General features: G+C 41.6%; 1 protein-coding gene across 1 annotated transcript in view; it reads left to right on the top strand.

The window, feature by feature from the left end:
• unc5a (unc-5 netrin receptor A) overlaps positions 1 to 22,895 on the top strand; it is a 144,236-nt gene that overhangs the window by 82,766 nt on the left and 38,575 nt on the right. Inside the window, exons 3-5 of the mRNA XM_030739111.1 lie at positions 17,904 to 18,047; positions 19,687 to 19,790; positions 21,045 to 21,225. Coding sequence (XP_030594971.1) covers positions 17,904 to 18,047; positions 19,687 to 19,790; positions 21,045 to 21,225 — 429 coding nt within the window. The remainder of the gene's footprint in view (positions 1 to 17,903; positions 18,048 to 19,686; positions 19,791 to 21,044; positions 21,226 to 22,895) is intronic.

The raw sequence follows: 22,895 nt of genomic DNA on the forward strand, positions 1-22,895 counted from the left end.
TAAAATTTTAATGTGTATACTTGTAATGTTGCTAGTCTCTAAGCAAGGCGTGTGTAGGGCAACATTTGACTATAATGCACCTTAATTTGTGAGATGTCATTTACTGGATTAACCAATACTTCCTATCATTGTTTGGTGTCATTGTAAGGTATGAAATTATGTCATACTTGCTGCAGACTACGGGCAAAGCAGTAAGAACAAGGCTCTCTCTGTGACATAAGTTAAGTTGAACCAGACTGCTTGTTCTGAGCGTGTCTGGTTCACCAAGGCGTTTGAAGCATTGTAGCAACCTTCCACTGTCTGTTGTGATTACCGCACAGTGTACATAAAGGGATTGCCTCAGTCCTAATCACTTTTGGTCGTGCTGTTGTTACTAAAGAATATCAAATGGGAAAACAAACCGGTCAAAGCGAGCCGAAGGAGTGATCGATAAATCCTTCACCTTCATGCAGCAGAGCAAAATAAAAGAAGGAATACGGGATACGTGGCAGTTTCTGACATGAGCTGGTCTGACCCAGCACAGCAGAGGTAATATTCAGCAAACTCCCGAACATGTTCGGTCCCAGCACTCAGTGAAACGTCAAAGTAACTGGAAGGGTTTAAATTAATAACTGACCCAGGTCTGACGTGCCGGCGTGTTTCAGTCAGATTTCTCAGTATCCACGGCTCAGGCTGCAGAAAACATGACATGTGGATAACTGTCTACAAGAGACGTGACCTCTGCCCTCATCAGACAGGTCTGTTTATTGAATCTGATTCAGAGCAGGAAAGACAAAAGAGGCGCTCCACCTACTGTGTGTACTGTTTAGTTACAGTTAGACTTACTCACACACCTTTGTATTTCATGAATGTCCTTTTTATACACACACACACACACACACACACACACACACACACACACACACACACACACACACACACAGCTGCTTTCAGAAACTCCTTTGAACATGGAAAAGAGAAGAGATGTCACAATTTGTCCTTCCTCTTCTGGTTTCAGTGTCCAGTATCGATCCATCCTCAAGTCTATCGGTTCTCATTACCTGTCCTCAGTAACTTATCTCAATTGTTATGGCTGTGTCTGCTTCCAAAGCCTCGGACAGCTCTGTGTCTTTCCCAGGTCGGAGAGAGGAGACGTCTGGTGAGTCCTAATAAAGACATATCCCCTCCGAACAAATCAATGCTGACAGTGTGTTTGCATAGATTAGGAGATTCTCCCACTCTATGATATCTCATCAGACGCATGATGAGAAGAAGGGAGATTGGCATTTGAGCGGAGGCTTGTTGTATGGGCCAGGCTGATTTGATTGTGTTTGCATTTCATCTGCCAGCATTGATGGAAACGATTTTGATCCACGCTTCGCATTGTCACCCAGCAGCAGACCCTCTCAGGTGGAAAATACATGCATTTCACATTCCTATTTCAATAAACCTCTGCAACTGTCTTATAAAGATGGGAGATTATATTTTCTCTGTTGATTGAACCGGATGTCGACGAGGCTCCTGAAAATGAAAAGAGAAAATGATGAAGAAAAACAGCAAACACTTTCTTTGTCCTTTTTGAAACAGTTTGCTGTTGAGTCACTCGCACGATATTAATAAACTAATATTCTCTTTTTACACCGCCACAAGTCATTTACAAGACCTATAGAAAAGGAATGTAACCCATCCCTAAGAACCTGGGGTTTATCAGCATCAGCTCTTGTCCTCTGTCAATCCTTTGAAGTCTAAATACCGCGTATGACGTAGTCAGTAAATCTTTTAAAGCCATCTACCTGTTTAGGGAAGAAAAAAAGAAACTAATAATGTTATGACAATACAGGGCTAGCCCCGATGTCTGCAAACCTGAGAGGATTCATTTGTATAAAATATGTTTATCGTTTTTTTTTCTGACTCACTCCATCATGGATTGCAATGTGATGACATATTTAATTTCTGATCTAAGGGGGAGATAAGCTAGGCTAAGCCTAAATGATCTGTAACCTTTATTTTAATACCTCAATACTTATCTGTGGTATTATAGCAGCCAATCGCCTCCTGCACACCAACTCCCACCCACTCTCCCCTCTCCAGGTCCCTGTATTACACTCTTTTTTTTTTTTTTTTTTTCTTCTTGATTCTTTCACATCTGTATAGGTCAACATCATGGATGCCTTAGAGGAGACGAGATCCATTTACACGAATGACATTTATTTGAAAGCAGTAACAAGCCTGCCGTCATTTTAGCATTGTCAAAATTCAGGTGAAATCACGACGGCGGTATCCTAGTGGTGCTGGGGCCACACAAAAGTGATTAAACATGATCTTTAGAAGAATATTGAAGAACAGTCTTGTTGCAGTTCAAGCAAAACCTGATAGGCCTGCGAGCCAGGATCTAATGAACAGAAGGAAATAAGAGAATCAGTGGGGAAGAGGACAATATAGTCCTAAATGAACAGAATGGCCTTGTACCACCTGCTAAGCATCGATCAGTAGCCAAGGGGACTAATTGATAATGCATTATTAGCTGCTTCCCCATAATGGGACTTGTATTTCATCCTGCCCTTGATTGCAGGATGGAGGGGAAAGGATTTGGCAATGAAGCACCGAAAAACAGATGGCAAGGTGAATTGTTCCCGTGACACATCTGCCAGTGTGTTCTATTAGACTTCTCAGGCAGGTCAGGCCGAGCGAGCGCGTCCGTGTACGTGTTTATGCACGGGGAGGCAGACCTTTCTCAGAGCACAGCAACACACCACAGAGTGAGAGGGGAGTCAAAGTGGATTTAATTGAAGCCTGTGTTTGCCTGGCCTTGAGACAACTGCAAGTGTGTTTGCAGCAGTGGGAGTAAAGTGTGGTGGACTGAATTAAAAACCAGCCAGCTGTGCTGATTGATCCCACCAATAAAATCATACAAGGGGGCCGCACTCCTTGGCTTCTTCAACTTTGTGTAAGTAGTAGTTGTTTTTGTTTTTTTATTTATTTATTTATTTTTAGTTTAAATTTGGTTGGGTCTGTTTCTTTTCAAGTTGGTCTTGACATGAAGGAATAATAAATTTCAAAATTAACTGCAATTAGTGGAACAAAAGTGGGAAAAAAAAGGATAATTACCATTTGTCAAACAACAACACCACTGTTCCAGTCTCCCACACGCACAGCCTTTGTCCTCCCACCAAAACATATCCCACGTCAGCTCAGCGCCATGCTTTCTCTAAAGTAATTTTGCATTTGTCAGTCTCACAAAAGCTGTGCCCTTGGTGGAAGTTGGAATGCATTCAGTAGTCTTAGTGTTTCTTTCTTTTTAGAACATTTCGAGTTATTTATTTACACAGTCTGGTAAAGATAGACATGTTATCAATACAGTCCTTCAAGCTTGCACGTGTGTGTGTGTGTGTGTGTGTGTGTGTGTGTGTGTGTGTGTGTGTGTGTGTGTGTGTGTGTGTGTGTGTGTGTGAGTTTTGTTTTTGAAAAAAAAAAAAATCTCTTATTGTGGCGAATTCCTCATTTTCAAGTGCAAATACGCTGCTGGATATTTTCTGCGGTTTGCGTGTTAAGTATTTTAGTTTTGCAATCATTGCGGGTAAAGGCATTTAAAAATGCATTTTCAAAGGCACTCAGTACCTTTGTGGAAAGCAGCTAGGTTCTGAGAGCTACATGGAAATATTGGCTCTGATCTGTCTAACTACTTCTGAGCTTTCCCTGCCTTAACCAAGACATCTGGATAAAATGTGCTTTGTATGCTGCAGCACATGCATTACCCATGCATTACCCAGACCACTCACACTTCCCTTGTGCCAAGAAAATAGAGGCCAAAGTTGCAAATGTGCTTAGATTTCATAATGTACCTCAAGATTTGCTATTTTTAAAAATGCTGGGACTGAGAAGTGAGCAGAGAGAAGCCGGTAAACTCCATCCTGCCATTTTGGTTTTGAGCAATAAGCTTTGATATACTTTTTTTTGCCATTCTTTTTTTTTTTTTTTTATACACTGTAATGTAATTTTATCTTTCAACTTACCTCTACATCCTTTGGAAAATGAAAGGCGCTGGTGCTATGCTGACAGAGGGAGACAGAGTGGGAGTTTGTGGTGTCAATCAACATCTGCTTTGCTCAAATTCGTTTAAAAATAGTGGAGCTGCAGGTGTAGTGAAGGAGCTGACAGCTAAATAGTCCTTGGAGATTTTTTGATAGGCAGAGGAACTCGGTGGCTTGGAAGTTAATGCTTTGTGTGTTTGGCCCCAAGGAGACTTTCAGTATAGGTATTTTACACACTCCTCAAACAAACATCAAGTTGCAGCTTTTCTCCCTTTTAAACTAAAAGCTGCAGGGTGTCCTGGGTATGGGATAGTGGTGCTGTAGTGAAAGGACTGTTTTATGCAGTGAAGGAAGAAGAATAGCTTCAATCTCCTCGTGAAGTGCTGTGTAAAAATGTGAGCAGGAGAGAAGAGAAAGAAGTGTCACAAATAGGTAGTGAAATGGAGGTGGGATGGTGCATTTATAACCAAAGACATCTAAACCTGTCTGCTGTATATTGTACCCTAAGAATTTATTTACTCTGAAGTATTAAGTAAACCTACAGTGGACCGCCTGTGTGCTTTATATAGAGGTTGTTGGACTTTGAGTCAGGTGGGTGACAGAGTGAAAAACAAGCAGGCAAACATTTTCTCCCTCGTGTTTCACAAAATAAAAACTGTAGTCAGCATTTTCCTGCCCACGTGTAACACTTCCCGATTCAGCGTTTGCGGCCAGTGTGTTGACCACACGGCACACGAGGGGGGGGGATGCAGAAAGAGCATCTTTGGAACCGGAGGAAACCTTTTCATCGAAGCAGGTGTTCAATGAGGCGTGCTGACAACAACAGGAGCAGACGTCCTGGTCTGGGAGCCATCAGGAAGCAATCTTGAGGATTTTATGTGATTCAAATGAATAATTCATTTGTGTTGTTTTAGAGTTTGTCTTCTGAACATGCTTTTTCTTTTCCTGTGTCTTTCAAGAGATTTTAGAGTATTTAAAGAGCAGTCAAAGGCCAAAGAGAATTATTTTATTATTTAGAGAATTATTTAAATTACTTATTCATATATTGAAAAAAAAAAAGGGCGGGGCCCATCCCTATCATTTGCATATGATTCTTTTTTAACATTTGGTTTGCTTCGGTTGTTTTCTGCATCTGTGCCTCATGTATGCATATTATTCCAACACCACCTTCCAACATCTGCTACCTCTGCTATTAAAAAAAGCTCAGGGGGTCCAACTCTGTACTTTCACCCCAATTTCTCAATTTTCAGCATGAGGTTATTTATAAAGTCCACAATTCTCTGTCTTGCATCTACACTATTAATAATTGAAGCAGTCAGATTTGAACAAAGAAATCAATATTTAAAGGCTCAATCCGTGCTCGGTCTGCAGCGCTTCATCCCCTCATGCGTCGCATTATACTTGATTGTGGACTCAACAACACAGTCCGCCTTGGAATGAGAGCCTTGTAAGCTTGGCATCATGTGACCGCTGGGGTAGTTGGGGGGATTTAAACAGATTACACACTGAGGCTGTGAACAGTTTCCAGGTTTAAGTCGGAGCTTCCATTTCTGTCACTGCAGGGAATGTTATATGTGCTCAGATTTTTCTACCCTTCTTCCCACACCCTACCCCTCCCTCCCCGTTCAATAAGAGGTCAAAACACCAAGAACACTTAAAGTACATAAGACATAAACCTTTTATTATTCATCTGATTTCCTTTAGGCTAGTGGCCTTCATCAGGACCATTAGAAAACATACAGTAAACAAAATTTCAAATAGGTTAATGGAGCAGACCAGTGGAAGTCCCAGGCTGGAAGAAAGGCGAAGCAAGTATCTGGTACTGGACATGTGATACTGTAATGCAGCAGGAGGATTGATACTCAAGCCTCTATAATTATGTATCAAGCCTTTGTTACACCTTGGGCCTGTTTGTCTCCATTTGCCTCCAACCTCAAACAAAAAATTAGCCTGAAGTCACATGGCCCATACTGACTGTGTCTGTGTGTGCGTGTATGCGTGCACGCGTGTGATTGATTTTATTTTTCGACTTCATATCTGCCCAATTTAGAATGTTATTTGTAGCATGTTTTATTTCTGATGAAGGCTCTAATCCAAAAGTCATGGATTTGTGGACGTAGTGAAGGAGGACATGCAGGGGGTTGGTGTGAAAGAGGAGGATGCTAGGGATAGGGTGAGATGAGGCAGATGATCCGCTGGGGCAACCGCTACAGGGAGCAGTCGGAAGAAAAAGAGGCACCCAAATAGGTTGGTGTAACAGTAACATTGAGGCGATTATTGTCCCGTACATTTTCTGTGACAGTCATGTATATCTGACATGGCACAATGCTGATACTTGCTCTCCAGTGTTTTTTCCTCAATGCTTCAGTCTTATTTTTCATGCCAGATTTGATTTAATAAATAAAAACGTATAATTTCTTAAGAGATCAGTGCAGTCTGGCGTTTGCTGTATCCCGCCATATGAACATTGAGGCGAGACCAGAATTAAGATTGTGGCGTTAAACAAATGTCGTTGCTAAAATATTTACAGTTTCTGAAGGATTATATTGCACATTCTGTGCTATTTTGTTTGTTTGTTTTTTCAAAATAATTAATCACTTTCAATTACTGAAGAAATTACCTGGTATTCAGCAGGGGATTTTCCTGCCTAACAGCTTTTTTGAATGTCACCAAAATTATCATTATTCAGCTGTTGGCTGCATTACTGGTACAAATAAAAAGTGTAACAGGGTTTGTAAATTAAAAATATCTGTGTTTAAATGCTTAATTTAAACACAGTGTGTAGTATATAATGTGAGTTCTAAGTTCTTAAGTCTTTGGTGTAATGTACTCTCAAACAGTGAAATGTGGAACACAGGACTGACTGGTATCCTGACTGTGTAGTTAATATATAAAAACTGCATGTCTAACTTTGTATTCTATTATAGGAATGTCTTTAGTTTTAGATCACGGTGTTCTGAGTGACACAGTTTCATTGCTTTGAGATAAATGCTGTGCAGTGTCTTCGTTGTCAGATTATCTTGTAATGTTTTGGTTTCATTATGGCATTATGGACCTGAGATTAAGTGTTTTCCTATGGTGCATGCTAGTAAAAAGCTCTGAAAAATGTGACCTCCAAGTAGAGAGATTTTTATTTGCAATGTCTTAATAGAACTGTAAAAATATTTATATACAGACGTGTTTAAGAAGTTGTATTGAGTCATTATCCACAAAAGCTATATGCTGTTATTAAAACAAATTCTAATCTTAGTAGTTCTTCAAAAAAATTGAGAAAGAAATGAAATTCAGTAGAAAGACTTTTTAGCCTCTGTGTTCCCCCAGGCTGTTTACTGAATGCTGGTTGTTGTGCTCAGTATTTACATTCGCCTACACACCTTCATTGGATTACCAAAACCTCATGCCTTCTAACTGAGACAACACTGCCGGCCAAAGGCCCTAAAAGGGACCCAAAGATCGTGAGGAGGGGAGGTGGGGGAGAAACCTTAATGCAATTTGTATGGCGCAGAGCACTCGGCAACCAGATGGGAGCTAGGCTGGCTTACCTGAAGCAGCTTTCCTTATTTACTTCAGCGCCCAAGGCCATGTCAGACAAGGGGGAGAGAAACATGTTAGCCGGAGCAAATTATCACGGCTTTCATGTGGGTAAGGTTCTATCAGATCCTCCCACTCTGCAAAATGTAATGGAAGCAGAAGCAAAGTGCTCAAGGCCTTCACCTCCGACGTGTTCTCATTCGCAGTAGGACAAGGTGTATGTGGGAGATAAAGGAGCAAGTCCCAGTCACTCCCAGCCAGAAGACTGTGGCATCTGGAACATTTTGCTCTTGCCAATCATCAGGGTTAGGATATTGGATGGAGAGTAATTACAAAAAGGGCACTTTGGTAAGGGCACGGTGGTAAATCACAGCACTGCCTATGTGCGCTTGTGTGTGTGTGCGATTAAGAAAGGTTAGGCAAACTAATTACGGAGGGACAGTGTAAATAGAAAAATCCATTGCTTTGAATTAATGTCCATTTGATGTAATCAGTTCTGGCTTTTGTGCGGTAGCTAGCAACCAGATAAAAATGTGAAATACATTAATGGAAACTCAATTTGAATGTCTGGCTTTTGATGTCTTTACTTGGGCACAGAGAAGAGCTATTCTGAAGTTTTGTAAATCAATTCATTATCACGTTCTAAACCCGTGAACACCTGTGCAACTAAAAACAACTCGGGCGTCATTTATTCCGCACTCTGCTTTCTTGTGAGAATCTGTGTGCGCTTAGTGTAGTGTTCTGTCACTGACAAATATGGCAGTGAAGTTTTTTTGCAGTGTGAAGCTCTCGTTCTCCTGGGGAATACAAAGTGTGTACATGATTATTCATTATTAGTGAGCCCAAATCATTTTCACTCAAAATCTCATCTTCTTCCCATTGTGTTGTGGGCTGCTCTGCAGTTTGGTACAGCGGAGCACAATTTGAAATGTGAAATTTTGTTTCAGAAGTAATTGGTTTGAATCTAATTAAGCTGTCTCGCCTTAGCATTGTAAGTAATCATTTTTTATTGTGTTTGATTACAAGTTAACAATGAAAGAGGACACATGAGGACGAATTATCTTAAGTAGTGTAACGGTTCTGAAACGGACAGAATACATAATACAAGCAGCTCCATTCTGGTGCCGTGGTAAGGGATCCGACCCGCTGCCAGTGCTGTTGGGATATTACTGTTGAGATTTTATTACATTACTAATAAAAGTGTGATAGGACACTGAAGAGACATTGCAAATTTTAAAAGTGCAGTTCAATCAGGGTGCAATGAGCCCCCACCCCCACCCCCCACACACCCGTCCCTGCTTCTGCTAAATAATTTTTATCCCCCCGTGGGGGTAGGCTGTTTTAGTGCATCTTTAAATAGTCTGCAACACAAACCACAATAAAATGAGTAATTAACTTTCACTTTCAGCATTCCCAATCCCATGACAGCAGATGACAATGCACAGGTCCACATCCCATACTATTCGAACTTTTCATTTTTTTCATTATGCGACCAAGCACCTGTTTTAATGTGAAAACTACTACTAGAGAGAAATTAAAACGATTCAGAGAGTCAGATTTTACAAAGAAGAGTAAAGTCCTAGAAACATTCCTGCTGTTAAAGACCTGATCACCGAGATCAGAATTCCCTACAAGGGTGAGATCTGCAGTTAGGTACTTCTACAGTTATGCACCGGAGCTGCTGTCTGTGACATCCTGCAGTTAAACACTGATTAGCTCTTCATCATAGCACCTGTGAGTGGGTGGGATATACTAGGAAGTGAGTGAACATTTTGTCCTCAAAGTTTGTGTTAGAAGCAGGAAAAATGGGCAAGCCTGAGGATTTGAGTGAGTTTGACAAGTGCTAAATTGTGATGGCTGGACAACTGGGGCAGATCATCTCCAAAGGTGCAGCTCTTGTGGGGTGTTCCCAGTCTGTAGTGGTCAGTATATATCAAAAGAGGTCCAAGAACGGCACAGTGGTAAACCTGCAACAGGATCGTGGGCAGCCAAGACTCATTGATGCACGTGAGGAGCAAACGCTGGCCTGTGTGGTCCGATCCAACAGATGAGCTAGCTCAAATTGGCAAAATAGTTATTGCTGGTACTGATAAAAAGCTGTTAGAATACACAGAGTGTCACAGTTTGTTGCGTATGGGGCTGCATAGACCAGTCAGGATGCCCTTGCTGACCCCTGTCCACCGTCAAAAGTGCAGATAATGGGCACTGTGAGCATCAGAACTGGACCACAGAGTAATGGAAGAAGGTGGCCTGGTCTGATGAATCATGTTTTGTTTTTGTTTTTTTTAACATCACGTGGATGGCTGGGTGTGTGTGCGTCGCTTGCCTGGGGAACAACTGGCACCAGGATGCATTATGGCAAGAAGGCAAGCCAGGGAAGGCAGTGTGATGCTTTGGGCAATATTCTACTGGGAGATCTTGGGTCCTGCCATCCATGTGGATGTCTCTTTGACATGTATCACCTACCTAAGCACTGTTGCAGACAATGTACACCCTTTTATGGAAATGTATGGCCTCTTTCAACAGGATAATGCGCCCTGCCACAAAGCAAAAATGGTTCAGAAATGGTTTGAGGAGCAGGAGTTTGAAGTGTTGACTTGGCCTCCAAATTCCCTCAGATTTCAATCCAATCAGGCATCCGTGGGATATGCTGGACAAACAAGTCTAATCCATGGAGACCCTACCTCACAGCTTACAGGACTTCGAGGATCTGGTGCCATATTCCACAGCACACCTTCAGGGGTCTAGTGGAGTCCATGTCTCGATTGATCAGGACTGTTTTGGCAGCAAAAGGGGGGCCAACACAATATTAGGCAGGTGGTCATAATGTTATGCCTGATCGGGATATTTATTCACTCTGAAACTCCAAGTCTGTTGTTAATCTCAGTAAATGGAGCAGTGTCGCCTCCCTCACTGCCTACAGATTTGCAGATGAGGGTAAAAGAGAGACATGCTGCAGATGACACTTTGCAGAAAAGCAGAAATAATCCATTATCAGACTGTTAGTAATCTACAGTAATTGAATATTTATATATATATTTTTTTTTAAACAGCATTTTATGGTGGTGCATTTTGAAATAATTTCATCTTAAATATTGAAGTTAAATAGCGCTAAGTGGAAGGGGGATTTAATTCTGGCATGCTAACTGCATTGTTATGTTTGATTGGATCATCTGAAGAGGAGAAAATGAGACTTGAGAAAATTGTGCATATTTAACACTTAGTTTATATTTTTAGGTTCTGAATGTGGTTAGTTGAAGTTTATAATTATTCTATAAACATTTCACTGACAGCAGTAATAACTAGGCTACTGTAACAGGAGCATGGTCCCTGAATTATTTTCATGGGTGGGGGGGGCCACCCCTTCTGGTTTTTACAGCAGTCGCACCCTGAGCTCAATACATGAATGTAAAACAGACACAAGGACTGTGACTGCTGTGACAAGTCAGATTGTCTCCTGTGAAAAATGTGGCAGTCATGACACAGGAAGGAACGCATCACATCATCAGTACCTAAACTGAGCTACGCTACTAGCTACTGGCATGCTAGCAAAGCTTTGTGGGGAAATGCACAGTTTAATCGAACGTCTGCTTGTTTTCTGTTAAAGCGCTTCTTGTAAATAAAGGTTCTGAAATACATCAAACGGCTTCATAACCAATTAGGCATGCACACATTTTGCCTATGCTAAATAAGCTGTGGTTAATCCTTGGTTAAAGCATCTCAATCTGATGAAAGCTCGTGTTTAAAGGTCCTTCAGATAAACAGTGACCTGGAAATGCATCAAAGTAATGGGGGTTGTTTTTAGTTCATAATCATTTGCTAAAATCTTTCAAGTTTTTTTTTCCTCCTTCATCTTTTCATTTTCCACTAAAAAATATAAATTGAACCATCAAGTCGCTGTAGTTTAATTACTGGATGATAATTAAGCAACTAATTATCATCATAAATGAAGGTAACCTGCAGATAAGGATTTTTGATTATTTTACTGTATTTTATTCATCTGTATGTTTGTTGTGTGCAAAATGTTTGATTGTATAGAGTTAAAGGTAAATATGGGCAGGGGAAGAAAAGCTGTGAAAGAGATAAAGAGACCTGAGACTTGTCACTTAACAACACAAGTTGATTTTTAGACCAGGCATGTCTCTTCCATCCTGCATTCTTTACTCTTCCCACTCCACTGTCAAATCTCCACCTGAGTCTCCTTGGAGTGGCATTGGACTCAACCTGGCCGGATTGATTGGAGCACTACCTGTTTGCCTGTTTGTCAGCCATGAATAATCTGTACCGACATTCAGAGCATCAGCAGGGGCCTTGCAGAATGCATTCATTGTGAAAAATGGATAGCTCAATCAAAAGAAGCTCTTGAAAAGCTGGTCATAACCGGAGGCACAGCCTTGACCCAGAACACTGTCCCACTGACTGGAGAGCAACCTCACCAACATCCCTGAATGGAAGGTCCTAGTGTATTCCTCGTGAACTAAGCGTCCCGCTTCTTTATTCCCTCCCCCTCCTCTTCCTGTCTCTCTTGCTGTTTAATAGAGCCATGCTTCACTCAGAAGGCCACATTATCCTTGTCAGGAGAGGCACGCTTATGGCGCCACCTGCCATTTTCAGCTCTCAGCGTCAGCTAGCATAGCCCACTCATCACTGCACTGCTTTACATGATAATGGAAGTTTGAAGACTTGATAAGGCAGTTATGCCCTTGGCTCTGTGACATGGGGTTACACATGTAAATACTGTATAGATGAGTAGGTAACTGTGCTTTTGGATTGATTTTGACAGGCTGTTCAATGAGATCCAAAGTTGTGGTTTTTTGCCAGCCTAGCTTGATGTCTGGACTTCTTTCATGTAGGAAAGGTAAATTGGCCTGCAGAAGAGCACATTGTTGGTTTCTTAAAAGGAAGCTTTGGACACTTGCGGAGCCGTTGATGACACTGATGCCATCCGGTACAAAGAAGAACCACGGGAGGAAATGAAACCCTTAGAGTATGCTTTTGACTGGTTGCCGGGATGTGCAGACAGTGCATTCTTAAAAGCGTTCATCTGTGATGTCTCCCATCAACCATTGTGAACTCTCTCCCTTGAAATGGTGCATTCCCCTGATGTAGAGTCACCCAACCCTAATCCTCCTATATCCACTGATGAATCCCACCCACACACACTGTAGGGATGCTGCCTAATTGAATTTCCTTGGTCACAATGAGCGCACACTCAGGACCTGCGAGTTCCAGTCCTTGCCTTTGATAAGCAAATGACCCCTATGGAATTGAGGTCAGAGCCTGCGAAAACAAGAGTGAGGGAGAGAAAAATAAAGTCCTGCTCTCAGACAAGCCTAATATCGACTCACCCGGGATTGAGTCCAATGATGTTTACCCTGTGTGTGTTGAGCCCCTGTTGGCTCAGGGGGAGATTCATCCTACCCACACACAGAGAAAGATGTCTGTGCTCTCACAGTGTGACCCCATCCCTTTTGTTCAGCACTGCACTTCTAGCACATTTGAATGGAGTGCATGTGTAAATAATCTTGTCTTCGTTGCAGATTAAAATAAAAACACATTACAGTAATTTTGAATGTGTGTGTGTGTGTGCCAGTAGATCTAGTAATAGCTTATATTGTACTCTGTTGCCTGAAGACTCCATCATACAATAGTAAGGTCAGTTTATTCATGAACTGAACCACTCTGCATTTGCTTCTGTCTTTTTTTTTTTTTTATTCCTTTCATTTCACTTTTTTTAAAATTCAGGCTTTCTCAAGGCAGAGTCATGTGTTTTTTTGTGTTTGTTTTTTTTGTGGTTTTCTCCAAGCCTTAGCCCGTAGCCTTGACGCTTTACCTAATTCTTCTTTTTTGGATAAAAGCGTTTTCTTTCTCTCTCTCTGCTTTACACAAAGATTGTTGATTACCATAATTGTTTGTGTTCAGGTAAACTAAATCACGGCACAATAAGGTTGCAATTTTCTTTGGGAAATTGATAATTTTCAAAATCCAATTTGTCTCCTCGTGTTTTTTTTTTTATGCTTAAGTTTGATTTGGGCACTAAAATCTCTTCAAACATCACTAACTGTCTATTTGAGACTTGAGTTAATTCTGTGCACCTTCAACAATTCAGAAGCAGCAGCAGCAGCAGCAGTGTGTTTTGCTGACTTTATTCCCTCTGGGTTTTGCCTCACTGGCAGCATTACATTGCCCTATTAAATTATTTTAAATTGAGTTTGTAAGCACCCTGTGTAGCTGCCCTGCTAAAAAGGGCACGGTACTCTTCCATGCAGGTATTTCAGGGAAATGTAAATATATCTTTTAAAGTCCATGTTTTTATTTACCGCTTAAATATGCATTTTAAAAATAATTATCACAAATCAACACTTCTCGATCAAAGACACTATGATTGAGTCAGTTTAATGTTTAATAATTGGAGTTTGCCAAAATTAACTTTTGTATTTGTTCAGGTGGCAGAAATCAACCTGTTTTCATGCAGCATGTTGTCATTCAGGTGTTCTGAGAGAAAGCTAGACTTCTGCTGCTGCAGGTTCCATCTGCAGGCCATAAAGAAATGTAGCCCATCACGCAGACAACGTCTTGTGAGTAGTATAAAGTACAGATAGTGAGCCGGTGACTGTGAAGGCTATTTGAGTACAGTGAACTCCTTGTCATGTTCACTAGTTTAAGATGATTTTTAGGGTTGTGACATGCTGGAAGCAGCCATCAGAAGATGCATTCAGAGATGCTCCTCTGCATACCTTGATTGTGACGGGTGGTTATTTGAGTTATTGTCACTTCTTAACAGCTCATCTGGCTGTTCTCCTTTGACCTTGGACCTGGAAATCTTTGAGGTGGTTGTGCGGAAAAATCTCCCAGGAGATTCCTAAATTCCCTGACTTGCTGTTGTGTAATTGGCTGATAAGATATTTGCATTAATAAGCAGAACAGGTATACTTAATTGAAGTGGAGAGTGAGTGTATATGCCTTTTCTTTGTTTCTGCAGCTTTAGAGCTTGTCGGGAGGGTAGTTGGTGTGAAAACTGATATTAATTACCAAAGGAGCTGACTCTACTGCTGTTGGCATTTGTGTTGGTGTTCCTGCTTTTGTCTTCTTTTTTTAATCAGTCCAATTTATTCCCATGTAGTGTTACAATAGTGAAATGAACTTTTTAGAAATTATATTCAAATAGGGTTAGTTACCCCACTTCACTAGAATAAAATATAGAAGGGTTCCAGCACCGGATTCACACTGTGTCAATCACATAATCACCCTTTAAATTTTTCTCAGTGATTTCACTGAGGTTTGGGAAATGAGCTCATTTTAAAAAATGGGTTGCAGATTAAACCAAAGGCTGAAGGAATGGTGTCATGTTTTAATTATCATTTAACAGGAATGTTAAGTGCACACTTTCAGGCTAGGAAGTGTAAATTTCCCATCTTCCTAGCACCTTGAAGGTGGTGAGCATACTATTATAAATCAATATTAATATAATTGAGCCATAAATGTGCTCCAGCGCTCCATTTTCAGAAGGACAGCTTTTTAGGAATCAATAATGTAGTTTCTCCATCACCCGTCTCTGAGTAATTTTCATAAAGTTTTGTTTTACTCATCGCTGTCTTAATGGAGCAGACTTTGGGAAAAACAACGGTAAATAACAGCCTGTCCGATGGTTATAAACTGCTGTAAAATTACAGACGTATTTTGTCCTCAAAGTGATGAGATTATTTTGTCCTACTTATTAATTGGAGTGAAATTGGACAGAGTGACTCACAGCAGTGTTACTGGAAGGTGTCAGACACAGAAAGCAGGTAATTATGGAGACAGGAAAAGATAAGGAAACAGAATGCAATTACCCTGGCAAGCAGAGCTTCAAATTGCTCTTCTTAGGATTTCTCACCTCAGGTTGCCATTGTTCATGCTTTGCATCTCCATACTGATCTTTATTCCTTTCACCCTCTAGCTCAAAGAACGAGGAAGGTTTGCATTAATCAAATGAATTCCTACTGTAATTTGAACCATACCGAGCACTGAATATCACTTTACAGCAAATTTCAAATGTATGTATTCAAATATATTTTTTCTATCTTGTGCACATAAACTGCTGTGAGCTCAGTCTAAGTCAGGGCCATCAGATGTTTCCATTGTTATTCAGGCTGTAAAGGATCCCTCAAAATAAAGTTTCATTTAATGTTCAGGTTTGAGGGCACGCTTCACATTGATTTTTTTTTTTTCCCCCCATTTTTTGCTTTGCTGCACCTACTCACCCATATATAATGTGCGTTTCATAGATTTTATTACTAACTTACACATAATAACAAGCATACACGTGTTCTGTACACCAGCAAAAATGCTTTTGACTTCTACCTCTCAAAGCACTTTCAGGTGTACGAGATAGAATTTGCACATTACTGCAAAAGTAAATATACAGCCAATAATAAGTGCTGCTCGCCTGAGTTTGACATCATTTCAGTCAGTAGGGTCCTGACTTTTTACTTTTGAATCTACAAGATGCAGCTGCCGAAATAAACACAATCCTTATATTTGCACTGTAGTAAAGTTAAATGTTGTTCCTTTTACGAGTGTGTGTTTTTAAGGGGGGAAAGCCAAATTTCCCCATGCTGCTGATTTGCAGGAGGAAGGAGGGTTTCTTATGCTCCATTTGTTCATGCTCTGTGGTACCCATTTTGTTACTTTAGCCATTTCTTTAGCTTTTAGGTGCTCTCTCAGGCCGTGCCAAACACACTGGATGCACACACACAGCGCAGACACACATACTTAATAGAAGAAGTGGACTTCAGAGAGACAACGGAGAAAAAAAAAAGGAATAAATGAGGATTTTTTCAATCCAGCCTTGGATTTTAAATCACTCAAACTTTTCGACAGTTTTTGGCAGGCTTATAAAAGGCAGTGTAAACATTGGAGGATCAGTTTCTCTACTTTTTAAATGAACTGCGAGTGAGCATGTTGGTGAAATGCTGCACACAGCACGAGGTGTTGTTGATGCTCAGAGTGGTGCTTCAGGGCTGGATTCACTGCACATGTACTCACATTTACTGTGATCACATATAGCAAAATCTGCCACATTTAGACACTAATACGTGGCAGTCTGCCAGTGACCCTCACAGCTACTTATCACTGTGTGTGGCCTCCGGCGGTGGAGCCCCTCCTCCCCTCGCCAACAGCTCGTGGCGTCATTGGGCCAGCCTGCTCTCGTACAGTCCTGTGCAGCTCCCCTCGAATTATTTACCAAAAAAAAAAAAATCCAAATTTTTGGTTTGCTCGGTTTGCTGAATACTCTTTGTGTGCACAAGTGCTTTCTTTCCTTTTCTCTGTGAAGTTGTGATGGCGTAATAGATCTGTCCTCAGTTAAGCTTCAGTCAGGTTCAGTCTGGAGCTGGAAATGATTGTCACGGACAAATCAAGAGTGTCACAAAGTGCTTTTGTGTGAATGGAAGTTAGAAAGTGGCTTTCCATTGAAATTTGAATATCCTGCATTTTGTATGCTGCTCCTGTTAGTCTCCGGGATGTGTCCTCTGTGACTCTAAAAATGTGTTCGTGTGAACACCTCTCTGCAAAAAGACAACAAAGAGAACAGATAAGATGGGGAAAGCTCGAAGCTCAAGGAAAACACGGCAGTCTCTTTATCGAGGCGAAGACAAAGTAATGCACATGGTAAGGATCAAGGTCACAGCTCAATATATAAGAAATACCACTGGATTACAAGTCCCAAGTAGAAGGTCAAAAGAAAATGAAATGAAAGATTGCTTCTCATATATATATATATATATTTATTTATATGATATAAAAAAACATGAGTCTAACAACGCTGTGTTGTTTGGAAGGTTTAGTGGGATGGATTTTGTCCCAATTTTCTTTGTTTAAAGAAGGCTTCTGTTTACATTCCTCTAGAAAAGCAATAAAGCCTCTTTTTTGCCCCACGTTACAGCTGAACGCTGAACTCTTCCCTCCTGGATTTAATAATAGAGACGCAGGTTATGTTGAGTATTTTTGTTTGCTGAGTGCTTGTTTAGCACTTCCTTGTTCCTTCCTAACTGTTGCTGTGTTCACGCCCTCCAAATTACACCAAGGATAGCTGTGAGGCTCTCTTCTCATTTTCCACAGTTAACAAGCACTCTGTTTATATATGATTATAGTTCTCTGCTTGTTTATTCTGCCTCTCCTTTTTTTTTTAAAATTACTTTGCTGGGTTTAGTTCAAGGTACAAAATGCACTTAAGGTATCAGTTCAGCTCATTTGTTTGTGTTTTGTTTTTTTTCCTTTCATTGAGAAGTATTTATGGTCTTTTAACTCTTTGCTGCTGTCAAAGCCGCGCTTGTCCCGTGTCCAACGTTCTGATTTTTATTCTCGGTTTTTGCTTTGCAGCGCTGCCAGTCATGCGGGTGACAATCGAAATTACCAGACAGCAGGTGGAGAAGATCTTCGGACTTGATGAGTACTGGTGTCAGTGTGTCGCCTGGAGCACCACTGGAACCCAGAAGAGCCAAAAAGCATACATCAGGATTGCTTGTGAGTGCGCCTTAAAATGAGCACTGCACCATTATAAATCTAAAGGCTGCTGCCTAACAAGGTGCTTCCATATTGCATGTCGGCATGTAATAAGAGAATATTGTGTTTTCACCTTGGGTGGGTTGGGAAGGGACTAACTTTCATTTAACAATTAGCCCAGGGAACATTATGATCTGTTGCACCACAGTGCACTACTGTGATTACAGTTTAGTTAAATCATCTTCCTGTGATTATGCTTGTGAGAAGAAAACATCCAGCACTGGCAGGAAGAACCAGAGAATAATGTGTCTGCTCTAGGAAGGTCTTAAACAAAAAGTGGAACTCTAAATTTGAGTATTCATGAGCATATTTTCTGCTGGATACAGTATATCAGCAATGATCCCTATGAAAGTAACTGAAATAAAAACAGATTTGAAATTTATTGCTATGCAGCAATCATAAATCTGTCTGGGGAACACAGACACATCCCTCGCCGCAGCCTCAAAAGCTTTATTAGAAGAAGCCATTTTACATTTGAGTATTTTAAAACATTCTGCCTATTAATTCCCACATAAATATGTATTATTCCAGACAGAGCCAAACACAGCACCGTCTCCAAACCACCAGACGTTTTGAAAACACACATTCATTATCCATCCTTGTGTGAGAGCTCAGCAAAGTCAGTTAGATGCGAGATGAGGACACGCACATGCTTGAATAACGATGCATAACCAGGCGATCGCATTGAGGATATTTACACGCACGCGCGTATTCACTCGCATACGTTTGAGCCTTCCTAGACTGTTATATCTCGAGTCTCCTCCGGTCCAAATTTATCAGCTTTAATTAAATTAAATGTCGTCAATTTCTCTCTGCCTGTCTTAATGTTTCTTTCAGTATGATTGGTCAGGACAGGCTCAGCATCTGTTTAAAGGAATTCTCACAGTCGCGCCCTCAGCCTCTCACAACACGATAACACATTGCTTCACTCTGAGTCAAAACCTGGGGTGAACACATCAAATTTGTGCCAGTCCCGCCAGCTATGAGCGGCCTGTCTGGCTCATCTGATACAAATGGATCTACATTTATTTTCCCCACGAGAAATGAGTGTTCCCAGTTTTACCTGTGTAATTCACAGCTGGGGCTTACAGACAAATATATACTAGGACTTGGTGCAACAGTAAGTATTCAATGAGACGTAATGTGAAGCCCCATGCAGTCAGCCAGGCTTTGCAGGAGCTCTTGTCCAGGCGCCTCAGGGCTTTGTTTTCGTGTGGCTGCTCCAAGCCGTCATACAGATGGAAGCTGGAGGCTGGCGGATGCCGGAGAGAGAGCAGAGTGGGTGGGAGTGAGGGGTAATGCAATTGCTTTTGCTTGATGCCGGGCCCCTCTGGCAGCAGACAAGCATCTCTGAACCAGCCAGGCAGCCTGTAATAAGCAACATGGTTGGTGCCACCGATCCCAGTGTGGCTTAGGGGCCAACTAGAGTGCGACATGCTCAGTGAGGCCACGGTTGGACATTTCAAGAGCTGAAAATTCAGACACATCGCCAGGCCAAGTTTTGCAGAGAGAAGTGTTTCTTTCAAATCTTCACAAGCTCTCACAAAAATCCTAATTGGTTATGTTTCTCTACTTTTTTTTTTTTTTTTTCTCCTACAAGACCTGAGAAAGAACTTTGAGGAGGAGCCTCAGGGTAAAGAGGTGGCATTGGACCAGGAGGTGTTGCTGCGCTGCCATCCCCCCGAGGGAGTGCCACAAGCCGAGGTGAGACACGGATACAGAAGATATTTATAGGCCCGCATCTACCATCCATTTACCCTTTCCTCACCAAGGGGACAAAGAGCACAAAGTAGCTCAAGATCAGATCCCTGGCATATTTCCCCATTCCACCAGGGAATAGACAACCCTGTTCGGATAAATTACACCTCTAATTATTTGCCCTTATTGATTTATTATCTCTCTTACATCTCTGGGAAGCTGTATATCACATCGTCTCGTCACATCACTCAGCATAGGCTTGGAGGCTTCACTCCCCATTTGGCATCTCTAAAGGCCTATGCATAATTAATGGGTCTATTTGCCTCACTCTTTCCTTATCTCGTTCGGTGTATCTCTCCCGCCTCTCCATGCGCTGTATCTCTCATACACTCCTCTTGTTCTGCTCAAGTCACTCTCTCTCTCTGTTTCACTATGCCATGTCTGTGCTTAGAGGACCAGACTGGGGCCAGCTGTCTCACCTCGTCCACTGCATCCTCCCGGTCCCAGATAGGCACTAACTGCTCTAATAACAGCACAAGAAGAGCTCAGCCCAGCCGCTCAGACAGCCCAGAGACCAGAAACCGCAGAGTAGCCAATCACAGATCGACAGTATAGGGACAGTTTGCAGAGAAATGGGAAGGAAGGTGCCAGCCACAGTACAGCAGAAAAGAACATCAGGGTAGAAGTCAGGACGGAAGAAAACAGGGATAGCGCACCAGAGGAAGAAGGCCCAATTATATGCGGTATCACAACTGGCAGTAATACCAACAACAATGCTGCCATACTGTTGCTCCTCTTGAGACAGAACAAGGTCAAGTGAGAGCAAGAAAACAAGCAAGCCAATCTGAGAGAACACCAAAAAAAGAAATAACATCAGTTTTGGCTCCTGCAAGAGGGCACAGAAACTACACAAAGCACGATCGGTTTTGTTCGCGGACCTCCAGCAGCTACAGAGACGTTCAGCAGCTACAAAATAAAAGCTGCAATCTCCCCCTCAAGAAGTGAATAAATATTCAAATTAGTAGGGTGTTAAATAAATTGTATCTCAGTACCATACTAAGCCACGTCTGGCCATCTTTTGTCTGTTTGATTGCATCAGAAAAAGAAGTACCTCGCTGCTTTTCCCCGTCCCTGTAGAAATCTCTCATCCACATCATGTATGGCCACTGTAGAGCTGCACGGGGGGGGGGGGGGGGGGGGGGGGGGGGGCTGCTGTCTGTTGAGTTGGAGTGAATTTTGACCACTGAAATATATTTTCAGGTGGAGTGGCAGAGAAACGAGGATGTGATCGACCCGGCGAGTGACCCCAATTTTTTCATCACGCCCGACCATAATCTCGTCATCAAAAAAGCCCGGCTGGCCGACACCGGCAACTACACGTGCGTGGCCAAAAACATCGTTGCTCGCCGCAAAAGCACCTCTGCCGCGATCCTTGTCTATGGTAGGTGATGACTTCTTTCAGCAGATGTCAAAACTGTGCACAGAGACTAGTGCCGAGTCTGGGTTTGATTGAGCTTCAGAATGTACAAAGATAGAAACGGCTCGGTTGAATGCTTTTAAGCTTGCATGTTGCTTCTCCTTGTCCCGTATTTCCACATTAACCTTTGCATGCTCTTGCACGGACGATACGTGGGTGCAAGTCTTCTGTCAGATCGTCATACTGTTACATTCAGACTTTACAGTGTAGTTTTAAATATTACACAATGTTTCCCGTATTTGACACGTGGTGACAAATTGCATACGTCAGCGCTGTTTTTCAGCAAGCAAAGAATTACACTTTCGTAAATCACTACATAAAGAGAGAGTGGTGTATCTGCACATTAATTACCACAACTTAAAATGTTACTGGCAGCCATTCTGCCAAAGCTGGCAGTCTCTGATGTCGAGGCTGCCATCTTCCTCCTCCTCTGTAGTGGATCCAGTACGAGAACAGAAATTGAATTAACAGCAAACTGTAAATAATGACTTGGCTTGATAAGCAGACTGGCCTTTATTAAAATGCAGAGAAACAGCATATTTTCTATCACAGAGGGTTCCACGGCTACTGGCACTACAAAAGTTTTGAATATATTACAGCCTGGTGTAATTCTCAGCTACACGCGAACAGAAGATGGAAATCACGAGGGAACGATTGATGAAAACAACATTGGGAATAATAGATGGATAATGTGACACAATGCCTGACACAGGGTCTGTTTTTTTGTTAAGGCTGCCAGAGAAAGATGATACTGTGATGTGCTGTAGGGGCAGAGCAGCATTTCTTGTTTATTATCTGACACAGTGCGTGCCACAAATAAAAGGCACTACCTGTTCAGTTTTTTGTTGTTGTTGTTTTTGCATTCTGTTTGTTTTGCTATAAGGTATATTTGAATGTGGGTTTCTTTAATATCTGTATAATACTCTAATTGGAAAAAGTTATTATGATTAAGTTGCAAATGTATTTTTAAAAATGGGAAACATATGATGCATTCTGGGTATTTAAAGCCTCTGAATTTTCTATTTGACCATTCAACCAAAAAGTGTAACATGCCAAACATGGTAACAGCTCCTTTATGTTGATGGCAATGTGTCATGGTGACCCCTTCAGATAAATTGATATCAAAAATGCATAAAAATAAGTGTTAATGAACTAATGAAAGAAAGCTGGAGAAGGTAACTGCTAAACACAATCCACTGATTTACAGTCATGTGAAAAAGTAAGTGCACCCTTACTACTTCCATAGGAATTAAAAGGGTAAGCAGCAGCCAGGTGCTGATATTCAAATGCACTTGATTAATTGATCACCAGCAGGTGTGAGCACCTCTATAAAAGCAGAAATTTTGGCATTTTGCTGGTCTGGAGCATTCAGGTCTGTGTGTAACACAATGCCGCAATCTTCCCTGGAGTGGACGTCCCAGCAAATTCCCCCCACTTTCAGACCGTGCAATGTTCAAGAGAAACCGCAACAAACCAAAGAGCTACATCTCACACTCTGCAGGCCTCAGTTAGCAAACCTCATAAAGGTTTAAAAAAAAAAAAAAAAAAACAAGGACATGGCAGCACGGCCAAACAAACCACAAGACTTCTGGAACAACGTCCAGACGAGACCAAAGGGGAGAACCTGGGCACCT

This window comes from Archocentrus centrarchus, chromosome 10 (genome assembly GCF_007364275.1).
Source record: "Archocentrus centrarchus isolate MPI-CPG fArcCen1 chromosome 10, fArcCen1, whole genome shotgun sequence".
NCBI classification, from domain to species: domain Eukaryota; kingdom Metazoa; phylum Chordata; class Actinopteri; order Cichliformes; family Cichlidae; genus Archocentrus; species Archocentrus centrarchus.